The sequence below is a fragment of the Myodes glareolus genome, chromosome 26 (assembly GCF_982192425.1).
Source record: "Myodes glareolus chromosome 26, mMyoGla1.1, whole genome shotgun sequence".
NCBI classification, from domain to species: domain Eukaryota; kingdom Metazoa; phylum Chordata; class Mammalia; order Rodentia; family Cricetidae; genus Myodes; species Myodes glareolus.
The window spans coordinates 34,523,485-34,547,092 of NC_142051.1; the positions used below are offsets into that span (position 1 = coordinate 34,523,485).

At 47.6% G+C, this 23,608-nt stretch overlaps 1 protein-coding gene across 2 annotated transcripts in view; it reads left to right on the top strand.

Annotated features, from left to right (window-relative positions):
• Positions 1-23,608, top strand: part of Cradd (CARD and death domain containing adaptor protein) — a 157,493-nt gene that overhangs the window by 12,642 nt on the left and 121,243 nt on the right. For both annotated transcript variants that reach the window (XM_085683228.2, XM_048418347.3), the window contains exon 2: positions 831-1,137. In XM_085683228.2, the coding sequence (XP_085539354.1) occupies positions 837-1,137 (301 nt within the window). In that variant the 5' untranslated portion in view covers positions 831-836. The remainder of the gene's footprint in view (positions 1-830; positions 1,138-23,608) is intronic.

Consider the following 23,608-nt stretch of genomic DNA (forward strand, 5'->3'; position numbering starts at 1 on the left):
CGGGCTATGGACACTCCCACCCCTCCCCCGCCCACCTGCCAGCTCAGGACTTTGCAGAGGCTGGTGGCAAGGTTGGGATCGGGTGTCCCCCGTCTGCACTCCCTCCGTGGGTGTCTGAAGCCCTACCCGCCACCCATGCTTGCCCTTTCCCCCCTCCCCATGACCTTCATTGCCATGCCACAACACACTAGCCACCTGCGCTCATTATACGTCCCGTCTGTACTGTGACCCAGGCTCTGGACTCTGACGGGTTTACTGTAAAAGGCACACAAATATTTTCTTGAAGGTGCTGTCCTGCGGAGGGAGGATTTGTCTGTAAGAAAGATCCATAAATCGTTCTTACCTCTAGATTGTCCTCTCTGCTCGCCCCCAGCCCCCCCATGCTGGTCAGGGTCTATAACTGTCCCTGGTCATTTTGGCAGCTCCTGTAGGATGGGTGCTGCCCTGATGGATGAAAGCAATATTACATTAAAATCCGCTATAATTAAATGCTGTTCTATAATTCTCAGGGATTGCATTTTGTGTGAGGTCTCAGATCTGTTTTCTGTCGGATCTCTTACTGAAAAAGTAATTGAAATAGGGCCCTACAATGTGGAAAGTAGAGATAGAAACAGATTCCTCATTAGTGTGGTTCATTATGCTCGGAAGTGTTTGAAGTTGACTTGACTTGGCTTAGCTGCCAAGGTAGAAAACACTGTGGCTTGACACTCTCTTAAGATGCGGAGATCTGACTGACCTTAAGGTGCTTATTAATGATGTTATAGCAACACTGTCTTGAGGGGGTCCATCAGCATTCCCATACCCTGAGTGCTGATTTTGTTTCTTTCCAGGGAGGAATGGATGCCAGAGACAAGCAGGTGCTCCGCTCACTGCGTTTGGAGCTGGGTGCTGAGGTTTTGGTGGAAGGGTTGGTTTTGCAGTACCTCTACCAGGAGGGGATTCTGACAGAAAACCATGTTCAAGAAATCAAGGCTCAAACCACAGGCCTCCGGAAAACAATGCTGTTGTTGGATATCCTGCCTTCCAGGGGCCCCAAGGCATTTGATACCTTCCTAGATTCTCTCCAGGAATTCCCCTGGGTGAGAGAGAAGCTGGAGAAGGCAAGAGATGAAGCCACGACTCAGCTGCCCGCTGCAGGTAGGCCTCAAAGAGATCAAAATGGCTCGGGAATTGTCGCAACTCTGCCCTTTGAATTGAGAATTGGGTGTTTTAGCGGGGCAAGGGTCAGTGGTTTATGAACACAGACAAGGACGTTGGATCGAAAGGGCATTGGGGTCACAATATGGAGGTGTTAGGAAACTCAAGGGAAGAGGGGAGAGGGAGCCAAGAGACTGAGAGGTTAAGGAGGGAGCCCAGAGGACAGCTGAGATACGCTTCCAGGGAAGCCTGGCAAGTCGCTCAGGAGGCATGTTCTCATGGGAGAGCCAGGTCAGTGTGAGCCCTTTGGCAACAGGAGCCGTTTGGAAAGTACAGATGGGAACGCAGGCTTTGGCCTACTGATAACTGAGGTGTGGGGTGCCAAGCTGCCAGCTGGAGAAGGTCAGATGATGGGGGAGACAGCCTCCAGGAAGGCACACCCTGCACCTGTCTCTTCAACCAGCCTCTGAGACCCAGGGGATTGTTAGTTAGTTAGTTAGTTAGTTTTTTAAAAAGGTTATTGGTTTAAAGTGGCCTTTGAAATTTCAGCTTTCTTCAGACACCTGGGGCATTTTGTTTGGCAAGGGCAGTCATTTGAGGGGGAGAATCTCATTTTGCTTTTCAAGGAGAATTGGAAATTGTGGTTTTAAAAGAAACAGTTTGGTGCTGTGTGCCTGTATATAACTCTTCCCTGTAAGCTGTCTAATGAATACTATTTTTACAAAGATCAGGGAACAGAGGCCTGACCTGGAAAGTCTATGTTTTTTTTTTTTTTTAACAGGTTGATAAAGTCAACTTTAGCCGTTTTCCAGAGTTAAGAATTCAACATATTCTGGCTTTTTGATACAGGACCACTTAAGTCAGTGGTCTTCAGAATTTATTGTTACTGTTTTTTAAAAAATGACTGTAACGGAGCACAGGTCTTTAGTCTCAGCTCCCAGTGGGCAGTGCCAGGCGGATCTCCGTGAGTTCGAGGCCAGCCTGGTCTACAGAGAGAATTCCAGGATAACCAGGGCTACATAGTGAGACATGACTGTAACTCTTTTAAAAACTTAAATGCTACCAGTAAATTCCTTTTATTAACTTTTGCACCACAGGTCTCGTATTTTGAATGGTTTGAGACCACATGTACTAAGTAATTATAACTAACGCTTTATTCATAAGTGACATGTATTTGGGTATCTGACTAGTATGGGACATCCAGTTAATTTAGAAAGACCCGGTAAACACTTAAGTGGAAAACCTAAAAATATCTGTATTTCTAACTTGTCCGAATTCCATGCCATTGCTGGCTTTTGAGGATCTCTAGAATTTTCAGCTTGGGTTGTCCTTAGAAAATGACGTATTCCATGTGCCTGAATACAACCAGGGTAAAATATCTCAGGTATTCCTACCACGTTGTTAAGAGCAGAATATATAACATGGAGCCGGGGAGTTGTCAAAAATGACTTGTGCTTTCTTGGTATTCGTTTAGAATACTGGTTCTCAACCTTCCTAATGCTGCGACCCTTCAATATAGTTCCTCATGTTGTGGTGACCGCCAACCATAAAAAACCATATTTCACTGCTACTTTGTAACTTCAATTTTGCTACTGTATGAGTTTTAACGTAAATATCTGATATTCAGGATAACTGATACGTGACCTCAAATGAGTCGCGACCCAGGGGTTGAGAACCACTGATGTAGCAGGCCTTCCTGGCTACATGCAGTTGGAAATGACGGAACAACCCCAAGCCTTTCACTCTCAACACATTTAGTTTAATTGTGTGTTTATTTTGGGTTATATAAACAGTTTTGTCATGGATTGTCCTAGAAATGTGGCCCTCGTTTTTGTTTCTTCAGATTTATTCAGAGAGCAAGAGAGAATTAATAAAAGTGAGAGAGAAGCTGAGGGGAAAGTGCTTCTTAAATATATTTATTTACTTTATGTGTGCGAGTGTTTTGCCCGTGTGTGTGGATGGGCCTGGCGTGAGCCTGCTGCCCACGGAGGGAAAAGGAGGGTGTGAGCCTGCTGCCCACGGAGGGAAGGGGAGGGGGCCAGATCCCTTGGAACTGGAGTTGTAGATGGTTGTGAGCTGCCATGTGGGTGGAAACCAGGTCCTCTGCAAGAGCAGCCCGTGCTTGGAGCTGCTGAGCCCTGTCTCTTTCTTCCCTGAAGAGTAGCTTTTAAAGGGGAAGTAAAATAAAACAGTGTGTGGTGAGAAAAAAAGTTGAGCATATCTGTATAGAAGTTCGGAAAAATAGATTTCCCGAGACTGTTAACTCTGGAGAGGTTAAGCGGAAAGCTGGATTGACTGTAGGACAAATGAGCACTGTGAATTGTTTGATTTTATATTAACACTGATAGTGAAAAAGATTCTGCTGTTGGGGGTTTGATCTGTAGAGTTCTCAGGGACAGTTACATAAACTCATGTTAAAATGTCACTGTGGTTAGATACTGACTCTTTTAAGTAACACTGAAGATTTAAGTCAGGCGTGGAGACTAACACTCCTCATACTGGCTTTAAGGAAAGTGACCCTCCTTTCATGGCTAGCTCTCTCTTTGCCGGGTGCTCGCAGATGTGTGAGCTCTCAGCTACTGCGGCAGTTTTGGCGTTGCCCTGCCTGCCTGTCTGCTGCCAGGCTCCTCGCCATGACGGTCATGGGCTCTAGCCCTCTATATGAGCAAGCCCCAATAAACTCCTTATTGGTAAGAAGAACAATTAACGCTGCAATTGCCTTTGGGAACCCGACATTCCTAATTCTTATGAATGCGCTGTGAGTTTGAGGTTCATCATTCATTCTCCTCCTCCTCCTCTTCCTCCTCCTCCTCCTCCTCCTCCTCCTCCTCTTCTCCTCCTTCTTCTTCTTTTTTGCAGTTTTCTAGCTCAGAAGAATCACTTTAAAAATCCATATTGATTATTGAAAATATATTATTATATTATGCCATAGGGCCCGGTGGTAAATGTGTATAGCTATAAGTTTTGTGTGTGTGTGTGTGTTTGGGACTGAGGATGGAATAAATATATTTTAAAGGAGCTGATACTTAATTGTTTTCTGTTACATTAAGTATTTTTAACTATTTAATTTCGTGAAACTATGATTTTAAAATTAAATTGAGGTTTAGTGAATTGGAAGCTTGTGTGGGTGTTGGTTTTTGGGGGGGTGGTGAATGGAGGGGGCTTAAAGCCACGGGTTAGCGCCAGAGCTGTTTGCCTTCTCACTTAATGTCTCTGGAAAGAAAGCAAACGCAGGCAGAGGCCTCTTTTCTGGGACCCGAGGGTTTTTCTCACGTGGTGTCAGAACAGCGTGAGCGGGCTTTACGGTGGCTCCCTTTTATTTTTGTAAACGCATCTTGGGCTGGGTGGTGTCAGTGCACTCACGCCTTCAATCCTAGCACCAGGGAGGCAGAGGCAGGTTGATCTTTGTGAGTTTGAGGCCAGCCCGGTCTAAAAAGCATGTTCCCAGGACAGCTAGAGCTACACAGAGAAACCCTGTCTCGAAAAACAAATAAACAAACAAAAAACCAAACCAAAACAAAAAGGTGTCTTGGATTCTGAGAACTAGATTCAAGGAAAATAGGGTGTTGTAACAGCGGCTGTTTCTTACTTTCCCTCCCGTTGGCTGTGATTGTTCTCATTGAACGGGTTTGGTGCCCTGCCCTTGGGAAGCCTGGAGAAGAGATGGGACGGACTGGCTTTCTCTTAGCCAAGCGTTGATCCTTCCCCAAGAATGACCTGACTTTATTTTTGCTTCAGTATTCGACTTTTTTCCTCTGGTAGTCTTGGCTTTCTCCTTTGTGTATTTCATTTCTGTGTTTCATTTCTACATTTTGAGCTGCATCAGGCATTTGTGTGTGTGTGTATTAATTATTTGTCTTTGTATATATGCTAAATGTAAGTTTTTAGAGAAAAACTGAGTTGTGTCTCATTCTCTACACCCCTAACTTCCACCCCTCAGCAAGTCCTCAAACATAAAAGAGCAAACAAAAGACTACCCGAAATCTTCTGATTGTATCTCAAAATTTTCTCAGGTCTCCCAATCTCTATTTTAAAAAAGCAAAACAACAACAAAAACAAAGTATAAAAGACCGAGACGTAAGAGGATAATTGGCTTGTGTTTCCTCACCCCACAAGTACTCTTACCTTTCAAAAGAATTCTGCCGATAAAATGGCTTAAGCCATCTTGGCACAGAAGAAGGAACACTTCGCAGGGCAGGGCGTTGTTACTGTGGCCAAGGTCACACACTAGACATTAGATCAGCAGGAACTCCTCTCTGGACTCTTGCTGGGTCACTTTAGGAGACAGGACAGCTCTGGGTGTGGCGAGGGCAGCCTGTGGCTGGTGGCCTGGCTTCCCCTCCTGGTGGGCCTGTCTACCCAGCAGCTCTCCCCAGTGCCTGAGCTAATCTGTCTGAAGCCCTGGCCTGGCTATCTGATGGGACTTAGTGTAAGCATGGTCTGTCTCGTTTGCCCCGGCCTGGCTGCGGGACTCTATCTGTGCCATGGTTCTCTCTTACACAGTCTTCCTGGGAGCTCCGCCTTTCCCCTCATCTTCCCTCCGGCTTGGGTTTTATTTTTTTCTCTCCTTCATCAACCAGAGTCCTGTTGTATTCTGGCCACTAGTAAGAGGGAGCCACAGCTCTGCCTCCTGCCTAGGTCCTCAGCCTGGTTCAGTGGCAGTCCCGAGGCTAGCCCGTGTTTCAGCCTCGCCTGACCTTCAGGGGGTCATCCCAGTGGGCGATATGTCCCGGGTTTCCTGACTGGCCTCACTGGTGCGGTACACTGGGTTAACTTGCCTATTTCCTCTCTGCCCAGAGGCGTCAGGCCCAGCCTGCCCCTTGTGAGCTGGCCTTGACTGACCCTGCCCAACACCGTCAGCCGCTCTCTTGCGAGATGCATTTTGATTCTTAGATATGCTCTGGGATGTATTTGACGTTAATTCAGCTCTTATGGCAGATGTCTTACTACACACCACCATGGGTTTATTTGGTTTCTGGCTTGGGGTTCTCCTTTGGCTCTTCCAGTCTTGCTGTGCTGCAAAGCCTGCCCCCCACCCCCCTTGTGATCATTGTGGTGCTGATCTCAGTTTCTCCAGCCTGGACTCTATATCCAGGCAGCGAGATTGTTCCGTTAAGCCCCAACATGCTTAGCATATAATTTCTTTCGCACTAAGGACCATGAATCTAGCGTGAAGGGTCTGCAGATAACGAAGGCTTTCCTTCCTTCAGCCTTTCACATGTGTTGTAGTGAGCGTCGATCATGTGTTAGCCATTAACACATGGGGACACAACACTAAATGAAACCGTGCACATGGAGCTCACTGTGTTCTCCTGGAGGGGAACCGAGGGTGTGGGCAGACGGTTAGCTCATGAAATCGCCGTGGCATGTGTGTGGTGGAGAGGTGGTCAGGGAAAGCCTCGACAAGCCTCTCTGATGTGCCGACCTCACTTCTGGGACAGCGCAGATGGAGTGCAGCTACGGGGAGAGACTTGCCTCCAGGAATAAATTACACGCTGCACCAGCACAGGCTCTGGCTCTCAGTTACTGCCCGTTGTGCAGTAGACTTTGTAGGGTTCATTTGTGTCTTGGTTTGGTTGGGTTTTTCAAGAGATAGGGTTTCTCTGTGTAGCCCTGAGTGTCCTGAAACTCACTCTGTAGACCAGGCTGGCCTCAAACTCACAGAGATCCCTCCTGCCTCTGCCTTCCGAGGGCTGGGATTAAAGGCATGCCCCACCACCGCCCGGCTGTATGGTTCTTAAGATGCATTTCGATCATTTGGGATGTGGGATTAAGTAATAGCGGAGCCCATAATGAGAAGCCACTTCCCGTTTACTTCTGTAACAGTCCAGGTAAGGATAGAGAGTCTATGCATAAATCATTGCAGGCAATAAAATTCTAACAGTGTTTAGTTGCTGCCCCCCCCCCCCCAGTGTGTTTTCCTGCTGGTAGAGAGTGGCAGAAACACGGAAGATTCACTACCACTGTTGGGTTGTTTAGAAAAGGAAGGGTCTGTGTAGCTCAGATGGCAGACACTGCACACAGTAGCTTTTGGTCTAGGCATTGTCATAGGCTTGTTCGATTTCTACCTTGGGGTCCTTCTCATGGGCCCCTGCAATTATACCACCCAGATGAACATGCCACGTTTCCGTGTTTGTTGTCTTCCCAGTGAGTTCTCTCTGGGCATTTGACCGTGACTGACTAGTGTATGCCATGGCGAGATGGCAGGACCTGGCTAAGTTTATCGGTTGGCACTATGAAGTTTGTAACTTTTTATCTAAATACGGTGTTTGCTATTGTGAGGCTCAGCAGGCTGCAGCCGTATCCTGGTATTTGGGAGCTGGGAGGGAGCCGCCCTTCATTTTCCTTTTCTCTGTGAAAACGGAGGCCTGGGAGATTAAGTCAGCTCGCGCATCATCACACAGCTAGTCGGTGTAATTTATTACCGAGACTGGAAGCCTAGCCTAGTCTTGATTTAGGACTCTTCCTGCCTCACAATTCTGCTTCCCCACTGGGTCTGCAATGGAACTGTATGATGCTGTGGTGTTAATAACGGAAAGAGGCTTTTAAACTTCCGTACTAATGCATTTTTGTTGTTGTTGTTGTTAAGAGTTAAAAACGTCAAGATCTGCAAGTGCAGTGGGTTGAGAGCGCCTTAAAATACCTTGTTTTTATGAACGCTGGTTTGAGTCATCTACGCGGAGTCATGCCATTCAGGGCTGTGTCTTATCAGCGGCTTCTCCTAGCATTTGCAGGGCGGACATAAGTAGAAGCAGACGACTTTTATGAGTCTTTATGGGACTGACGAAATAACGCATCTGCTGGCAGCTAATTGCCACTCTTTCTAGGAACGGCGAGCCATGTGACAGGTCCTGCCCCAGCAGGGATGGCTCCAATTCACTTCAAAATGCATTTAATGCTCTTTTCTGCTGAGAAAGTCTGACCGTGCCTCTCTCCCTCCCTCCCATAGTTACAGGGATTATTTGGCTGCCCTCAGTCTCCAGATCCCCTTCGAATGGTTAACCTGGCTTGTGTTGGAATTACCTGGGGGAATTTTTTTATTTTTATTTTTATTTATTTATTTTTTTAAATAAGAGTCCTGATGTGGGGCTCCTGCCCCAGGCCAAACCATTACAAACTTTCTGGAGGTAGAATCCAGACAGTGACATTAGACGCGTGCCCACTGACAGGCAAACCCAGACACAGATGGCTTACCAGCTTATTTTAAAGTAGAGAGAACCTTGAGATCTGGCCAGCTGGTTAGGTAGGCGGCTCGTTTCTTACTATTGCCCCCCAAATGTGGGCGCCCCAGAACTATGAACTGTTCTTGTTTTCAATGGGGAGACGCGGCAAGGTGGTAGAAACAGATGACAGAGAGGGACATAAGTGCCCAGATGCTCTCGGTCCTTGAATTTCTTGAACACTTGCTGAAGACTTTTCCAGAATGTCAGACCCCAGGCAAGCGCGTCTCCACTGCTGCCATTCAAATGTTGGGGACATACACGCTAGATGCGCCTAAGATCAAAATTGGAGGGATTTTGCGTTAGCTGCAGAAGTCGGATTTGGGGCAGAACTTTTGTTCTTTATTCACTCCGTGTGGCACTTGCAATACCCTCCCCTCCGTCTCTGTGCTCCGCAGATGAAGCTCTCACCGTGAGGAATGAGTAGCTGCTGCTCTCAGATGCAAAGTGAGCCAAGGTGGCTCCAGGGTGGAAGGGAGGGGGAGACAGTAGTCACTGGGGAGAGCAGGCCTGGCTCGCCCGTCCTGTGCCCCTGTCCGCCTGTCCGCCTCTTGGGTAGCAGGCTGTGTACCTCTGATTTTCTTTGTCATTAAAAATGAGTTTGGGGGCTGGCGAGATGGCTCAGGGCTGAAGAGTATTTGCTGCTCCTTCAGAGAGCCTGAGTTTGTTCCCAACACCTATGTCTGGTGGCTCACAACCACCGGTAACTTGAAGCTTTAGGGGGCCCAGCACCCTCCTCTGGCCTTCATGGGCACTCACAGGCACATGTGCATACACACACACACACACACACACACACACACACACACACACACACACAGAGCCAATGCCTGTCCGGGATGCAGGAGATCGTGAGTTTGATCCCTAGCTCTATGTAAACCGGGTCAAGTGGGGGTGCCTGTATTTCTAGTGCTGGAGAGGTGGAGACAGAGGGGCCAGAAGCCAAAGGTCATCTTCAGCTGCACAGCGAGCTCTAGGCCTGAGCTCTATGGAGACCTTTATAACGTGGGTGAGACCGTGTAAATACCGGGATGTTTAATAACTCACTTAAGGCTACACAGGTGTGTGGAGCCAAATTGTAAAGCCTAGGTGTTTTGACTTCAAAGCCTGCTAACTTATGCTCTATCTAAACACCGTATCAGAGTAGCCATTTCCCTTCCCGTGTCTGGACCACCCAAGTGTATTCCAACACTCTTGGCCTTGCGTAGTCTTTGCTCTGGCCAGACACAGGCTCTTAGAAAACCTTTTCCTTTCCCATTGTCGTGGGATTCATTCGCTCCTGATGTCCCCTTTCCTAATCTCACTCAGTCCCTTGAAGAGGAGGTTAGGGTCTGAAGCCAGACCCTATGGGGGCCCAGGAACGGAATCTCCCCATTTCTCTACTATCTTGAGGCTCAAAGCAGACTAAAACTTGGCCGTGATTAAGGGACGGTGTGGTGTCTCTGCTGACGCTGGAGTCAAGTCCTACTTCGCAGCTCTTAAATCATGCTAGCTCCAGCCAGTGGGCGCAGGAGCGAGCGAGGGCGGCTGGCGGGGCTCCAGAGCGTCACCAGCCGCCTAGCAAGGTCGCAGTTCATCTTCCTCAGCACGGTTCAGACTTGCAGGCTGCTCCTACAACCAGCTGCAGGGAATGTTTGCTTTACCTAAAATTAACAGGCAGCTGTGTTTATACTTGTTCTTCAGCTCGGCCGGTAAGAAGCATAGATGTATATGATTCTTTGGAAGCCCCCCACTTCCACCTTAATGTGATTTTCCAAATAATAAACTTGAATTCAAAAGGAAGTATGCTTTCTAGATGTTTCGTGAGGTTTTAGTCCTAGGCTTTGTTTTGCTAATGGCACGAAGGGATTTACCCCTTTGTAGGAAGTGTCCAGGCTCTGTTTATACTCAGCACCATGGCAGAGAGGGTGGCAACAGTTACCAAAATAACACCGCTGAGATGTCCGAAGTGGCTGTGAGGACGCAGGAATAAACAAACCCGGTCTTCACATTCTCTCACTAGGTCGTCAACACAGACCACTGCTGGGACTGATGAACTGGTGGGAGGGGGACAGCACCTCGGTGTCTGCTGCGTCAGCCGCCAACCTGAATCCAGCGTGTGATCCCACACCAGAGGACTCAGTCCCTGAGACTGCCCTCACTTCTAAGGCCAGAGTTCAGTCAGCTTAGAGCCTAAAGCCCTTCCGCTTAAAGGTGGGATCCCCGAGACGATCACCCCCCTCTTGCGTAGCTGATTTTCTTAAGCTTCTCAGAGAACTGAGAGAAACATATTTACCAGCTTATTATAAACTGGTTTATTAAATTATAAACAGTCTATTATTGTGAAGGATAGAGGTGAAGAGATGCACAGGGCATGGAGTGGAAGGAGAGACACTCTTCTGCGTGACCCCATTCTGATGCCTCCAACTGTAACCTTAGCCCTCCGGAAGCTCTCTGAACCCCACCTCTTGGAGGTTTTAATGGGCTTCTTTATATGAACACGACCGATTAAATCACAGCACCGATTCAGGTGCTCTCTGCTCTCTGGAGGGACGGGATTTGAAGAGTCATTGTCCCAGCACTTGGGGGATAAGAGGCAGGGGGAGCAGAAGTCGGACCTGTCAGTCTCAACTTCCCGCTCTGTCTCGGACTTTGAATGACTGTCCCCATCCAGAAACAATCAAGAGGCTGTGGGTCGTCAGTCAGCTTAGCAGCGTGGGAAAAGGCAATCTCTTTGAAGATCACCAAAATTTGGAAGTTGTATGCCAGGCAGTATGGCAAGGGCCAAACATTACATATTTTGTGATGTCGTAGTAGCAAACCAGAGGCCTGTGGATTTGAAGCCGAAGTGTAAGTCCTTAAGAGCCTGTCTCAGTTCCACCAAGTGTGAATGGCTCTGTTACCGGCAGCAGCTTGTCTACTGGGACTTTCCCTGCTGCCTTGACTATGAAGGTGTAGAGCCGGCGAAGATCTTGGTGGGTCTCATTTTTATAGATCCACTGTGCCCACTTTGAGTTGAGTTGCAGCCCGTGGACCACGCCTGGGTCACAGTGCTTCTGTTAGGCACTGGGATCATGTGGAGTGGAGAATTCTGGCCATCCAGAGGGGAGAGGGAATGCTGATGGGCACAGAGTAGGCTCTACTCCCCAACTCCTTCTGGGCTTAGCAGGCTCATATGCATGGGCCTGACAAGAAACAATAGCCAGTCCTTTAAGGTAGGAGGATGGTCCATGTTTTCATAACAAGGACCAAGTTAAGGGACAAATGTGTCAGAGAGAACACAGGAGAGTCATGTTTGGAATAAGAGACCCCCCCCCCTCCAAGCCTCTTAAAAATCAGAATACATTGGCAGGGGACAGGGTTGAACTTCCTGCGGGTTAGAAAGAGAGTTGGGTTTTGGTACTGGCCTAAGGAGCACACCCACACTTGTACGCACAGGCGCTCCGCCAGTTGGGTATGAAAAGTCAGTCTCTTTATGCTCTCAGAGACTGTTTGAGTTAGGTATTATGATTACCTCTTCCAGTTTACAGAGACTGGAGCTGGATACATTGTCCAAGCTCACGTGATGTGGCGGCGAGGCTGCTGGATTGTGAACAGACCACTCTTTTCCAGTCACTCAGCAATCTTATCTTTATTGCTGATGTCACTTCTTGCTTCTTACTGGGTCACCTTAGATTTCCTGACCTGACCCGAGATGACTTATTTTCGGACTCAGAGTTTCCACGTAACATTTTCATTGTCCATATACCAGAGTTTCTGCTTGTTTGTTTTTAACTGTTTACCAAGTAAGACTTTTTAGACCGGGCGGCGGTGGTGCAGGCCTTTAATCCCAGCACTTGGGAGGCAGAGGCAGGCGGGTCTCTGTGAGTTCTAGGCCAGCCTGGTTTACAGAGTGAGTTCTAGGACAGCCTCTCAGTTTCTCAGTTAGACAGAGAAACCCTGTCTCTAAAAACAAACAAACAAACAAGCAAACCAAAAACCAAATAAGACTTCTTAAAAAACAATTTTATTTTTCTATCATGTGTATATGCATGTGTTTGTGTAGGGAGTTTGTGCACTTAGTGCAGTTCTTGCAGAGGCCAGAAGAGGGCATCAGATCCCGCTGGAGTTGGAGTTACAGCTGGTTGTAAGTCGCTGGGATGCTGAGACCCTGGCTTGGGTCCTCTACAAGAGCAGCACTGTTCTTAACTGCTGAGCCATCTCTTTACCCCCAAACAAGAGGTTTTAAAAAAAAGAAGATGAAAGATTTCTAAGAAATGTGATGAGACAAAAGAAAGATCTCGAATGTGATAAGACATGGAACTTCTTTGTTCAGTTTTTAAAAATTCTTATGTTATTAGTGTGTTTGTGCCCACGTGTGCATTTGTGCATATGACAAGAGCATGCGGAGGTCAGAGGGCAGCTTTCAGGAGACTTGGTTTTGGGGATTGAACTCATCCTGTGGTTCCCATGGCAATGGCTTTTCTCCACTAAGACATCCAGGCTGGTCCTGTTAGCTTACTCCGAAAGCTTGTCTTTTCCTCCTTCTGTCTCTGCGACGGCTTGGTCGGTCGCATGCTGGTGCCATAGGCAGCTCTGCCCCCTCAGTTCTTTCCTATTTGCTTTGTCATGGTTTGACTGAGGACTCTTTGCTGTAACCAGGTAGAAATCATGAGTTGGCAAGGGGAAGCTTTTGCTTTTGCTTGGTGTGCGGCATCAGGGAGCAGCCATAGTGTGGGCAAGGGGGCAGCAGAGACGGTGGTAGCAACAGCAGCAGCACCCTGTAGTGCTACCATCCTCGTACCTCACCATTGTTACAGCCCTCAGCCCTCAGCCTGGGACCCCGGCTCTGGAACTCTCCTGGGGCCTTCACTTCCTCTTCTCCGCCTCCTCGCGCCCCTTCCTCCTTCTGTGGTCTTGGCTCTCCCTTCTCCCCATCCCATTTTCACTGTTTCTCTCCCCTTTCAGCTCTGGCTCCTCTCAAGCTCCTCATCCGCTACCCCCTGAGCTGCCACGCAGTCCCCTGCCTCACGGCTTTCACAGCTTGATCGCTTGAATGTCTGACCGCTCTGCTGCCTGCCTCTGCCCCTTCTGTTTCGTGGTCTCCTTTGTGTTAACAGCTCAGCGGAGAAAAGACCTTCCGAGAGAAGCCTCTTACTAGGCCTGTTACTGCAACACCAGGGGAGGCAGCACAAGAGAGTGTCTCTTAGTCCAGTCTCTGAGTGAGCACAGCAGCCTGTTCGTCCAGCCAGAGAAGTGTGTGTTTGGACCTATGTGGCCTCGCTCCTCAACACTTGTGGAGGCCATGGAGGGTTGCGTTCAGACCAGTCATAGCTTGTCTCTTAGACCGGTCAGCATCCCCAAGCTTCTGTTTTGTACCATGGCCTTGTCTTAGACCATAAGCCGTAGCTGCCCCTCTGCTAGAGTCCCAGGGGAAGAGCCACCGCCTTTCTGACCGTGTGGGAACTGTTCTAGGGTTCCAGAGTTCACCAGGGGCTGATGGAGTCAGCCATTTCCTTTGCTCAGCTGTCACAGACATCTGGGGAACTTGGGAAATGTATTGTGCAGAATTCTTATTTTTTAAATTATTGTTTCAAATTTTTATATATACATAATACATATTATGCATACATGTACACACAGATGTGTGTATGTATATCTGTCTCTCCATGTAGATCTTAATCACACATATCCACTCCTCAGCTTCTCCTTTTGACTCTTCCTGCTCCCCACGAATTCATGTCCTCTTTTAATTTTTTAAAGCTATAACGTGTTGAGTCTGTTCACTGGGGCGTGGGTGGGCAGATTGCCAGTGGCGACCCCTCAAAGTTGTCAAGGATCCTTAACCAGGAAGTTAATGCTGATTAGTTACTAAAGGAGTGAGGAGATCTCCAGGGACCGCCACTAGAAAAAGCGTTTTTTTTCTCCCCCTCCCCCTTTTTTTGGAGCTGAAGGAGAGTACAGGACACAGTGTCTAAGAGGGTAAGGATGCTGAGGTTGGCTCCCCACAACTGATGGCTTCCGACGGGCGTGTGGCAGGGGACGACTCAACTCTAGTTAAAGGGCGGGCCACTGAGAGTTTGACCTTGCTCCAGTGAGTGTATGGATAACACAAATTGATTTTTTTTTAATTTTTCATTCTTTTTTTGGGGAGGAAGTTGCAAGGGAATGGGGGCAGACATAGAAGGACTAGGAAATGAGAGATGGGGCGCATGATGTGAAATTCCTAAGATGGGAGAGAGAGAGAGAGAGAGAGAGAGAGAGAGCGCGAGAGCACATGCATGCTTGTTAGAGGCCCTTCCTCCCTCCCCACCCCTCACCCCACCCTCTGAGTCAGGCCTCATTGGAGAAGAAGTAACTCTGGCTCCTTACAGAAGTGTTCTGTGAGAGCAGGTCTCCCGATAGGGTGTGTGCATGGACCAGAAAGCTGTCTGAGATAGAATGTAGCAAAGAGGCCGCCTGGAAAGCAAACACTATGGACTCTCAAAGGCTACCAGCCGGATGTCTTAGTGGGTCAGAGCATCCCAAACTCAGAAACAAAGGCCCAGCCTTTGCCAAAGCCTTTTGGTCTCCCTGCAGTGCCTTCTAAAGCTGGCCCAGCACTGTATGGCCCAGGAGAGCAGTGGCGTCTCGGGATCCAGCTCAGCACCAGCACGGAGAAGACAGAGAGTGAGATGTGATGTGGAACTCCCAGGGCTGCGCAGAGCAAAGAGCTTTTGAATATTTATCATTACTGGATACTCTGCGAAGGATTGAAATTGTTGTGTTTACTTTATTTTATTTTTCATTCTGTACGACTAGGCTGCTGTGTTCTTTAAGGCAGGGAGCATCCTTAAATTTTAAAAAGTCAAACTTGGAAAGCATAGCCGAGTACCAGTTACATGCCGGTCATTGTGCGTTTACAGATGAAGAGAGGAATTCCTATGACCACCGAGTCATCCTTTCAAAGGGTTCAGGCTAACTAGTGAAAGACAGGAGCAAACATGTATAGTCTAGTAGTCCCAGGATTGTTTTCTGCTGCTGGGAAAATCACCCTGACAGGAGCAACTCGGGATTTATTTCGGCTCATAGCTCCAGAGGGACACAGTCCATCACGGTGGAGAAGCCTTAGCTGTGGGAACGTGTGGGTGGGTGCCTGTCCTTTTACTTCAGCTGGCTGGAAGCAGAGAGAAAGAACAGGAAGCGGGGCCTAGGCTGTAAAATCTCAACACTAGCTAGCCTTCAGTGATACCCTTCTGTCATCAAGACTCTACTTCCTAAAGATCCCAGAGATCCTTCGGTGCCTTGTGAAGACATGTTAAAGACCTTGCCAGACACCAGCACTGAGTGCCCGCGCCTTGATCTAGGACTTCTAGTGCCCAGAACTGAGAAATAACTTTCTCTTTGTTTATTACCGGTCTGGTGTTTTGTTACAGCGGTACAAACACAAACTATGTTACTATGTTGTTCATAGTAATTATATACGTTTTTATTTGTTAATTTCATTACATTTAAAGAGATAACTATGGTTTGTAATAAACTAGTAATAAAGTATAATATAAAAATTTTGAGCTGTCTTTTGTTTAAAAATCTATTATCTTGCATCCTGGCTGCAGGCTCCCGTCATTATTCTGGCTTCCTCTACCACTGTCTACCTTATTTATTATTCTTTTAAGTGCAATTTATTTTTATGTGTGTGTTTTGTTTGCATGGATGTAGGTGTACCACATGCATGACTAGTGCCCACAGAGGCCAGCAGAGGGCGTCAGATTCCCTAGAATTAGAGTTACCGTCAGTTGTGAGCCCCCCATATGGGTGCTGGAAATTCCACCTGGTTCTTCTTTCCGGAAGAACAGCCAGCACTTTTTTTTTTTTTTTAAATTTTGTTGTTTTATTACACACACACACACACACACACACACACACACACACACACACACACACCAGAAGAGGGCACCAGATCTCATTACAGATGGTTGTGAGCCACCATGTGGTTGCTGGGAATTGAACTCAGGACCTCTGGAAGAGCAGTCAGTGCTCTTAGCCTCTGAGCCATCTCTCCAGCCCCAGCAGCCAGCACTTTTAACTACTGAGCCATCGCTCCAGCCTCCAAACTTATATGAGGTGTACAATATGGATGCCTTCATAAGGGAAGGCCGAACTCAGGAAGCAGTTAAACTTGTGGTTTTTTTTTTTTTTTTTGAGCTTGATGAAATACAGAGAAACAGTGTAACCCAACGGTAGTAAACTCGGGAACTTACAAGGCCTGCAGGTTCTCGTTTTCCTCTGGGATCAGGACTTCAGAGGCAGGAGCCTCTGCTTTCTTTGCTACAGACAGGGCCTTCTCACAGGAGGGTCTGACAGTTGGGAAGGGGCAGGGAAAGCCGTGGTGAGCAGCCTCTGTCTGCTGCTTCCCCAGATTGCATGGTTTGGAGCAGAGCGCCCTAAAGCCCCCTCTCACCATCATAGGGGCTCCCGGTGGGAAAGCGCTCGCTCACCCCAGACATTTCCAGAAAGTCTCTGTTTACTTGCGACTAAGGCTAAAGTCTGGGATTTCTTACAAGACGCTGAACAAAAAAGACAAGTTCAGTTATGTATATGTGAGTATGTCACACCTTTTTAAGAGTCCTGAGTCAACTTGAGAGAGTCTTTTCAAGATTATTGAGACCTGTTGCAGCTTCACTTAGCAGAGGCTGAGGGTGTTATGGACTGAAATGACCTTACCCCAAGTGCCTCTTAAGGAACCTGAGACAGCATTTTCACTCTGCTGTTGAAATATTTTTTGTTTGTGTATCTTTCGGTGAGTATCCGATTTCAAAGCCTTTCCCTAGATGATTATATAACCTGACTCTTTTTTAGAATCCTCCATTCACATGTTTTTTGATATTAAGTTCCAAAATCTTTTCTTTGTTTTCCACAAACTGTTAGATTATAGGCAATTCTGATTTTGCCTGTGTTGTGTTAGAAGTTTTCTGTAGGTCGGGCTGGGTCTGTGGGCGTCTGGTCTTCTGGATCACTGACTGTCTTTCTGTCTGTGCTTTGTAAGGCATCCTGATGACTTTTTCACTTAATTGTAGAGTGTTTTATTGCAAAGGGACCAAACACATCCCTCCTCCATCACCCCTTATTCGCTGGCTCAATACCATGCATGAGTGTGGGGGCAGAAGACGCAATTGGTAAGTAGAGAAATCACAGTACAACTAACTCACACCTTCTTCAGCCTTCCGCTGAAGTAGTGAGGGTCTCCCATGTGCCGGAAGTTCAGTCAGTCTAGAAGGTCGTCAAGTGTAGTTCCTGGCTGGCCAACCCCCTAGGTCCCGTGAGCCCATCCAGACCCAGTGGTTCGCGTGGAGTCTGGCTTGTCGGTCAGTTGTCGTCATCATTAGATGGGGCTGCAGGACTGAGCTGCGCAAATTCAGCAGGACTGGACGTACAGGAGGAAGGTGGCTGTGGGGTGGGGCGTGTTTGTGGATGAAGGAGATACTCACGTCCGTTTCCAGTGCTTGCTGTGACCTAACCCCACTTGGTGCCTATTGTGTTCTCAAGGATGAGATGGATGCTGGAATTTCTACGTTTTTCCTGGGGAAGCTGAGCCCCTGTCCAGGCCACACAACATTCCACTGCGTACAGATGCTCTTAAAACATTGCTGGTGAGGTCAAAGCAGGATAAAGTCTTGTTTCTGCCTTTTGTATGCTGGTTACTGTTTTTTTTTCCCAACCTCCAAATTTAAATAACTTCACTGGTAAAGGAGACACCTCCTACTCATTTCCAGGGGCAGGTAAGGTTAGGGAAAGGACATGGGAATCAAAATTTAAAACCGAAATTGCTACATTAATGGGAGTAGTATTGTTTTTCATTTTTTTATGTGTGTGTGGACATTTTGCCTGCATCTGTGTCATGTATTATCAGCGTGTGGTGCCCATGAGACCCAAAGAGGGCACTGGATCCCCATGGGATTGGGGTTACAGATGGTTGTAAACTGCCGTGTGGGTGATAGGAATTGAGCCCGGATCCCCTGGAAGACTAGCTAATGCTTTTGACCACTGACCCATCTCTCTAGCCCCTGGAGGAGATATTTTTAATGTGGTCGTGTGCCCAGTCCATAATCAATAAGTACGTATTTTTCTCTTGCCTCACCTCTGCCTTTTATCCTTAGAGGCACCTGGAGAAGCTAGACATGGTGATGCATGCCTGGAGTTCCAGCCTTGGAAGGCTGAGTCAGGAGGATTGCAAGTTTAAGGCTGCCTGAGCTGCCTTTCAAGACCCCCTTTTCAGACAAAGAACTAGTAAACCGATGGTTCTCAACCTGTGGGTCACGGCCCCTTTAGGGCTTGAACGACCCTTTCATAGATTAGAAAGACCAGATGCTTACAATATGATTCATGACAGTATCAAATCACAGTTATGGAGTAGCAATGAAAATAATGTTATGGTTGGGGGTCGCCACACCATAAGAAACTGTATTAAAGGATCGCAGCAGCCTTAGGAAGGTTAAGACCCACTGCCGTCGAACAAGCAGTTCTCCCGACATGGTAGGCCCCCCCCCCTTTTTTTTTAAATTATTTAGGTGTTGCCAGACCCTCCCCCTCTTTTCAAGCCCTGAGGATTGGTTTTCGTACATGTTTCCTTCCACATACACACAGGGAGTCATTGTTTACACTTCCCTTTTAGTGAAGCTCGTAGACATTTTCCAAGTAGCCTCTTGCTGTTTTGACTTTGACAAAGCCACTGTCCTCCATTATGACTGTTGCTTTCTCCCAAGTCCGTGATCTTCCGGGGCCAGTGTCCTGCGTGTGGTTTGTTGTTGATCTATATGTCATGTGTTACCTAAGGTACAGCCACGTGCTGATATATTAGGGATTAGGGTTTCCACGTGGGAATTTAGGGGAAATCTTTGCTTTTCTATTGCTCTATAAAGCCTTTGAGTGGGATCATTAAGAACTCAAACTATGGTGGAGGGGTGCTGGACAGATGGCTCAGAGGTTGAGAGCACTGACTGTTCTTCCAAGGTCCCAAGTTCAATTCCCAGCAACCACATGGTGGCTCACAGCCATCTGGAATGAGATCTGGTGCCCTCCTCTGGCCTGCAGGCGTACATGCTGGCTGTATATATAAGTAAACTGTATATATAATAAGTAAAACTTTAAAAACAAACAAACAAAAAACAAACCCAAACTATAGGGCTAGAAGTGTTCAGTGCCACCCCGGGACTCTAGGCATACAACTCGACCCCACGAGGACTCTCTAGTGTATCTGATGCTACCAGAGGGATGTCTGAAGATTTGGGAGTTCCAGTCTCCCACGTGTCCAGGAGGCCACACATAGGAAGGTGTTCTGGGGCTTTTCCTGTTCTCTCTGTTGGATTTTTTTTTTATTTTATTTTGGACTGGTTATCTTTTTCTTTGTGCCTACTTCTCCTTTTCTGATGGGGATGCCTCCCCTGTGCTGTCCCGCCATTTTCATCTGGGACTAGATAACTTCTCTGCAGAATATCTCTCAGGTTCGAAGTTTTGCCCTCAGGATGAATCTCGTCTGGAGTCCACCATGTCTGGTTCAGATGACAAGCTGGATGGGGACTCCGGATTGGTGCTGGGAGGGGCTAACAGAATGAAACAGATGTATTTTGGATACTATCCTGACTCCTAGACTATGGTTTGAGTGGGTTTGTCTGCAGAGGTTCTCTTGGAAGCAGAATCCCTAAATTCATATGTGAGGCCTTTGCAGTGGTTGGGATTAGAGGAGGCCAGGGGAGTGGGGCTTCTAATGGCCTTCTAAGAAGAGGGAGAACAGGCCTAAGCTGGCTACTTTGCCTGGTCTCACAATTTAATACCTTCTGTCATGTTAAGATATAAGACGGTCCTCACCAGACATCAAATGGATGCTGGGACCATGCTCCAGAACCGCATCCCCCAGAACCACAGCCAAACACGTTCCTTACAAGCTGTCTTGTAGAGTGAACATTGGGCCACTTCCTGCCGCCCGCCCGGCTAGCTTTACCCGAAATAATTACACAGAAACTGTATTCATTTTAAACACTGCTTGGTCCATTAGTTTTAGCCTCTTGTTGGGCGCCACTCTGTAGAAGGAGCAGTGGGCTGGGTTCCTGTTGCCCAGCTCCCAGCTAGTTTACACCCGAAATAATTACTTGGGAACTGTATTCATTTAAACACTGCCTGGCCCATTGTCTTTAGCCCCTTATTAGCTAACTCTCACATATTAATTAACCCATTTCTAATAATCTGTATATCACCACGAGGTTGTGGCTTACCAGGAAGATTCTAACCCACCTTCATCTCGGAGAGGAGAGCCATGGCGTCGGCCTCACTGCCTTCTTCCTCCCAGCATTCTGTTCTGTCTTCCCCGCCTACCTATGTTCTGACCTATCAGGCCAGGCAGTTTTCTTTATTAATTAACCAATAAAAGCAACAGATATATAGAAGACTCTCCTACATCACTGTCTGGTCTCATAGTTAGCTTTAATGTCAACTTAATATGCCAAGTGGCACCTGAGAGAGGTAGTCTCAGTTGAGGACTTGCCTGGTCAGATCCACCTGTGGGTATGTCTGTGGGGATTGTCTTAGGTTCATTGTTGTAGAAGCACCCAACACACTGTGCTTAGCCCTGCTCACAGGGCTGGTGATCCTGGGCTGCATGGGTGGTCCTGGGCTATACTAGTCATCCTGGGCTGTACGGGTGGTCCTGGGCTATATGGGTGGTCCTGGGCTGTACGGGTGGTCCTGGGCTGTACGGGTGGTCCTGGGCTGTACTAGTTGCCATGGGTTGTATGGGTGGACCTGGGCTGTACGGGTGATCCTGGGCTGTATGGGTGGTCCTGGGATATACAGGTAGACGTGGGCTGTACGGGTGATCCTGGGCTATATGGGTGGTCCTGGGCTGTATGGGTGGTCCTGGGCTGTACTAGTTGCCATGGGTTGTATGGGTGGACCTGGGCTGTATGGGTGATCCTGGGCTGTATGGGTGGTCCTGGGCTGTACGGGTGATCCTGGGCTATATGGGTGGTCCTGGGCTGTATGTGTGGTCCTGGGCTGTACGGGTGATCCTGGACTATATGGGTGGTCCTGGGCTGTATGTGTGGTCCTGGGCTGTACGGGTGATCCTGGACTATATGGGTGGTCCTGGGCTATATGGGTGGTCCTGGGCTGTATGGGTGGTCCTGGGCTGTACTAGTTGCCATGGGTTGTATGGGTGGACCTGGGTTGTATGGGTGATCCTGGGCTGTATGTGTGGTCCTGGGCTGTACGGGTGGTCCTGGGATATACAGGTGGACCTGGGCTGTCCGGGTGGTCCTGGGCTGTACAGGTGGGCCTGGGCTATTCAGAAAGGCTAGCCAAGCATGAGCCAGTAAGCTATGATCCTCCATGAATTTTGCTTCAAGTTCCTGGTTGCGTTCCTGCTCTGAGCTCTCTCACTGATGGGCTGTGACCTGAAAGTGCAAGCCTAGTAGACTCGTTCCTCCCTGAAGTTGCTCTTTGTCGTGGTTTCCTGTCACACAACAGAAACTAAGGAGGACGACTGGCCTCAGCTGTCTTGTTATCAAACACAAGACAGACTAAGAAACCTATTATTGTTCATATTTTATCTTACATATTTATCTTAACTTCTCTTGGACAGCTAGCAGATAGATCTCTGCCTGACCTTCAGTGACAGTGACTCTTTGGCAGTTTTCAGCGCTTGCTGTGAAATGCTTGCTGAATATCAGCCATTAGCTATTCACTTCACCAGACTTTAGGCAGTTTGTTCTGGTCACCAGCCAGATAATTTCTAACATGTCTGGTTATGAATGCGTTTTATTGTTGCTAATGATAGCAAATATTATAATAATGAATTTCACTTGGGAATATGCTCCTCATCCTTTCTTTTTCTTTTCCTTTTCCTTTTTTTGTTTTAATGACTGGAAATTTCAGTCTTGCGTGTCCTGGTTAAATACAGGAACAGCTCTTGATTAGAACCCGTGGGGCCCAGCTCTGTCCATGGCCAAATCTTTTTTAAAATAAGGGAAATTCTAAGTGAGAGTCTGAAGCTCTCAGGATTGGTCCCCACTGGACTGATTTTTCCACAATCACTGCACATGTAGACAAGATGAAAGCCATCTCTCCCACGTCCACATTGCCCAGCGGATTTCCAACACTAAAGCGGTCTTTTCTGGCTGGAATTTTCTGTACATAGTAGCTTTGACTTTGGCAAGGGTTTGTGCAGGTTAGCTTTTGCCAGTTCAGCACAGACTGGAGTTACCCTGGGGAAAGGGGACCCCAACAGAGGGATTGCCTCCCTCAGGTTATCCTGTGGGCATGTTCTTGTCCCACTTGGCTTAATCTTAGGAAGCTAACTGACTTGAGACTGAGCCTTCAGAACCGTGAGCTAAGAGAAAACCTACTTCCTCTAAGTGATTTCTCTCAGGTCCTCGGTCCAGCTATGCAGAAGAAACTAAATACTTGCTAATTTATGTGTCCCTGCCCTGGCTTACATCTCTCTTCTAGGTTAATCCATAGCCCACCCGAGTTAGCCCTTAGCTTCGAGCTGACTTCTCTCTTGCCCCTTCATTCTCTTGGGTGAGGCAGAAATGGTGAGGCCCCTTGCTGCTGACCTTGCCTCTGTGTTCTTTCTCTACCTCCTCCATTTAGACAGCCTGTAGTTTCTGTATTTACCTCTCTTAGGAGCTGAACAGTTTTAAAACTAATTCAAGTCTTTTCAACAGGAAGAAAAGCTTATTTCATATACTATAAGGGAGAGTTGGCTGGGTAGTAACAAAAATATTGACTGCAGCCTAATTCCCATTTGTTTCTTTGCTACCTTGCCATGGGGTATGGAGTATAGAAGTTGAAAACCTATGGCCTCAGTTATCCTGGTTTATATGACCTATAAGCTAAGAACAGTGTGTGTGTGTGTGTGTGTGTGTGTGTGTGTGTGTGTGTGCGTGTGTATGTGTTTGAGATACTCCCACTGTGTGCTGCTGGCTGGCTTCCCATTCATGATCCTCCTGTTTCAACCTCCCAAGTGCTAGGGTTAAGGTATGTACCAACAGGCCTGGCTCTTTAGAATGGTTTACACTTTCCCCACCCCTACCCCCTTTATAGCAGTGCTGGGGATCAAACCGAGCCTTGCATGTGCTAGGCAAATTCTCTACTACTGAGCTGGCACACCAAGTCTGATTTTAAATGGCAGAGAGAGAGAGAGAGAGAGAGAGAGAGAGAGAGAGAGAGAGAGAGAATGATGGCTGAAAGCCCATGACAAACCCAGTGTGTAGAAATAGTTTTATTGGAACTCACGGTGGCTAATGTGTTAACATCCATCC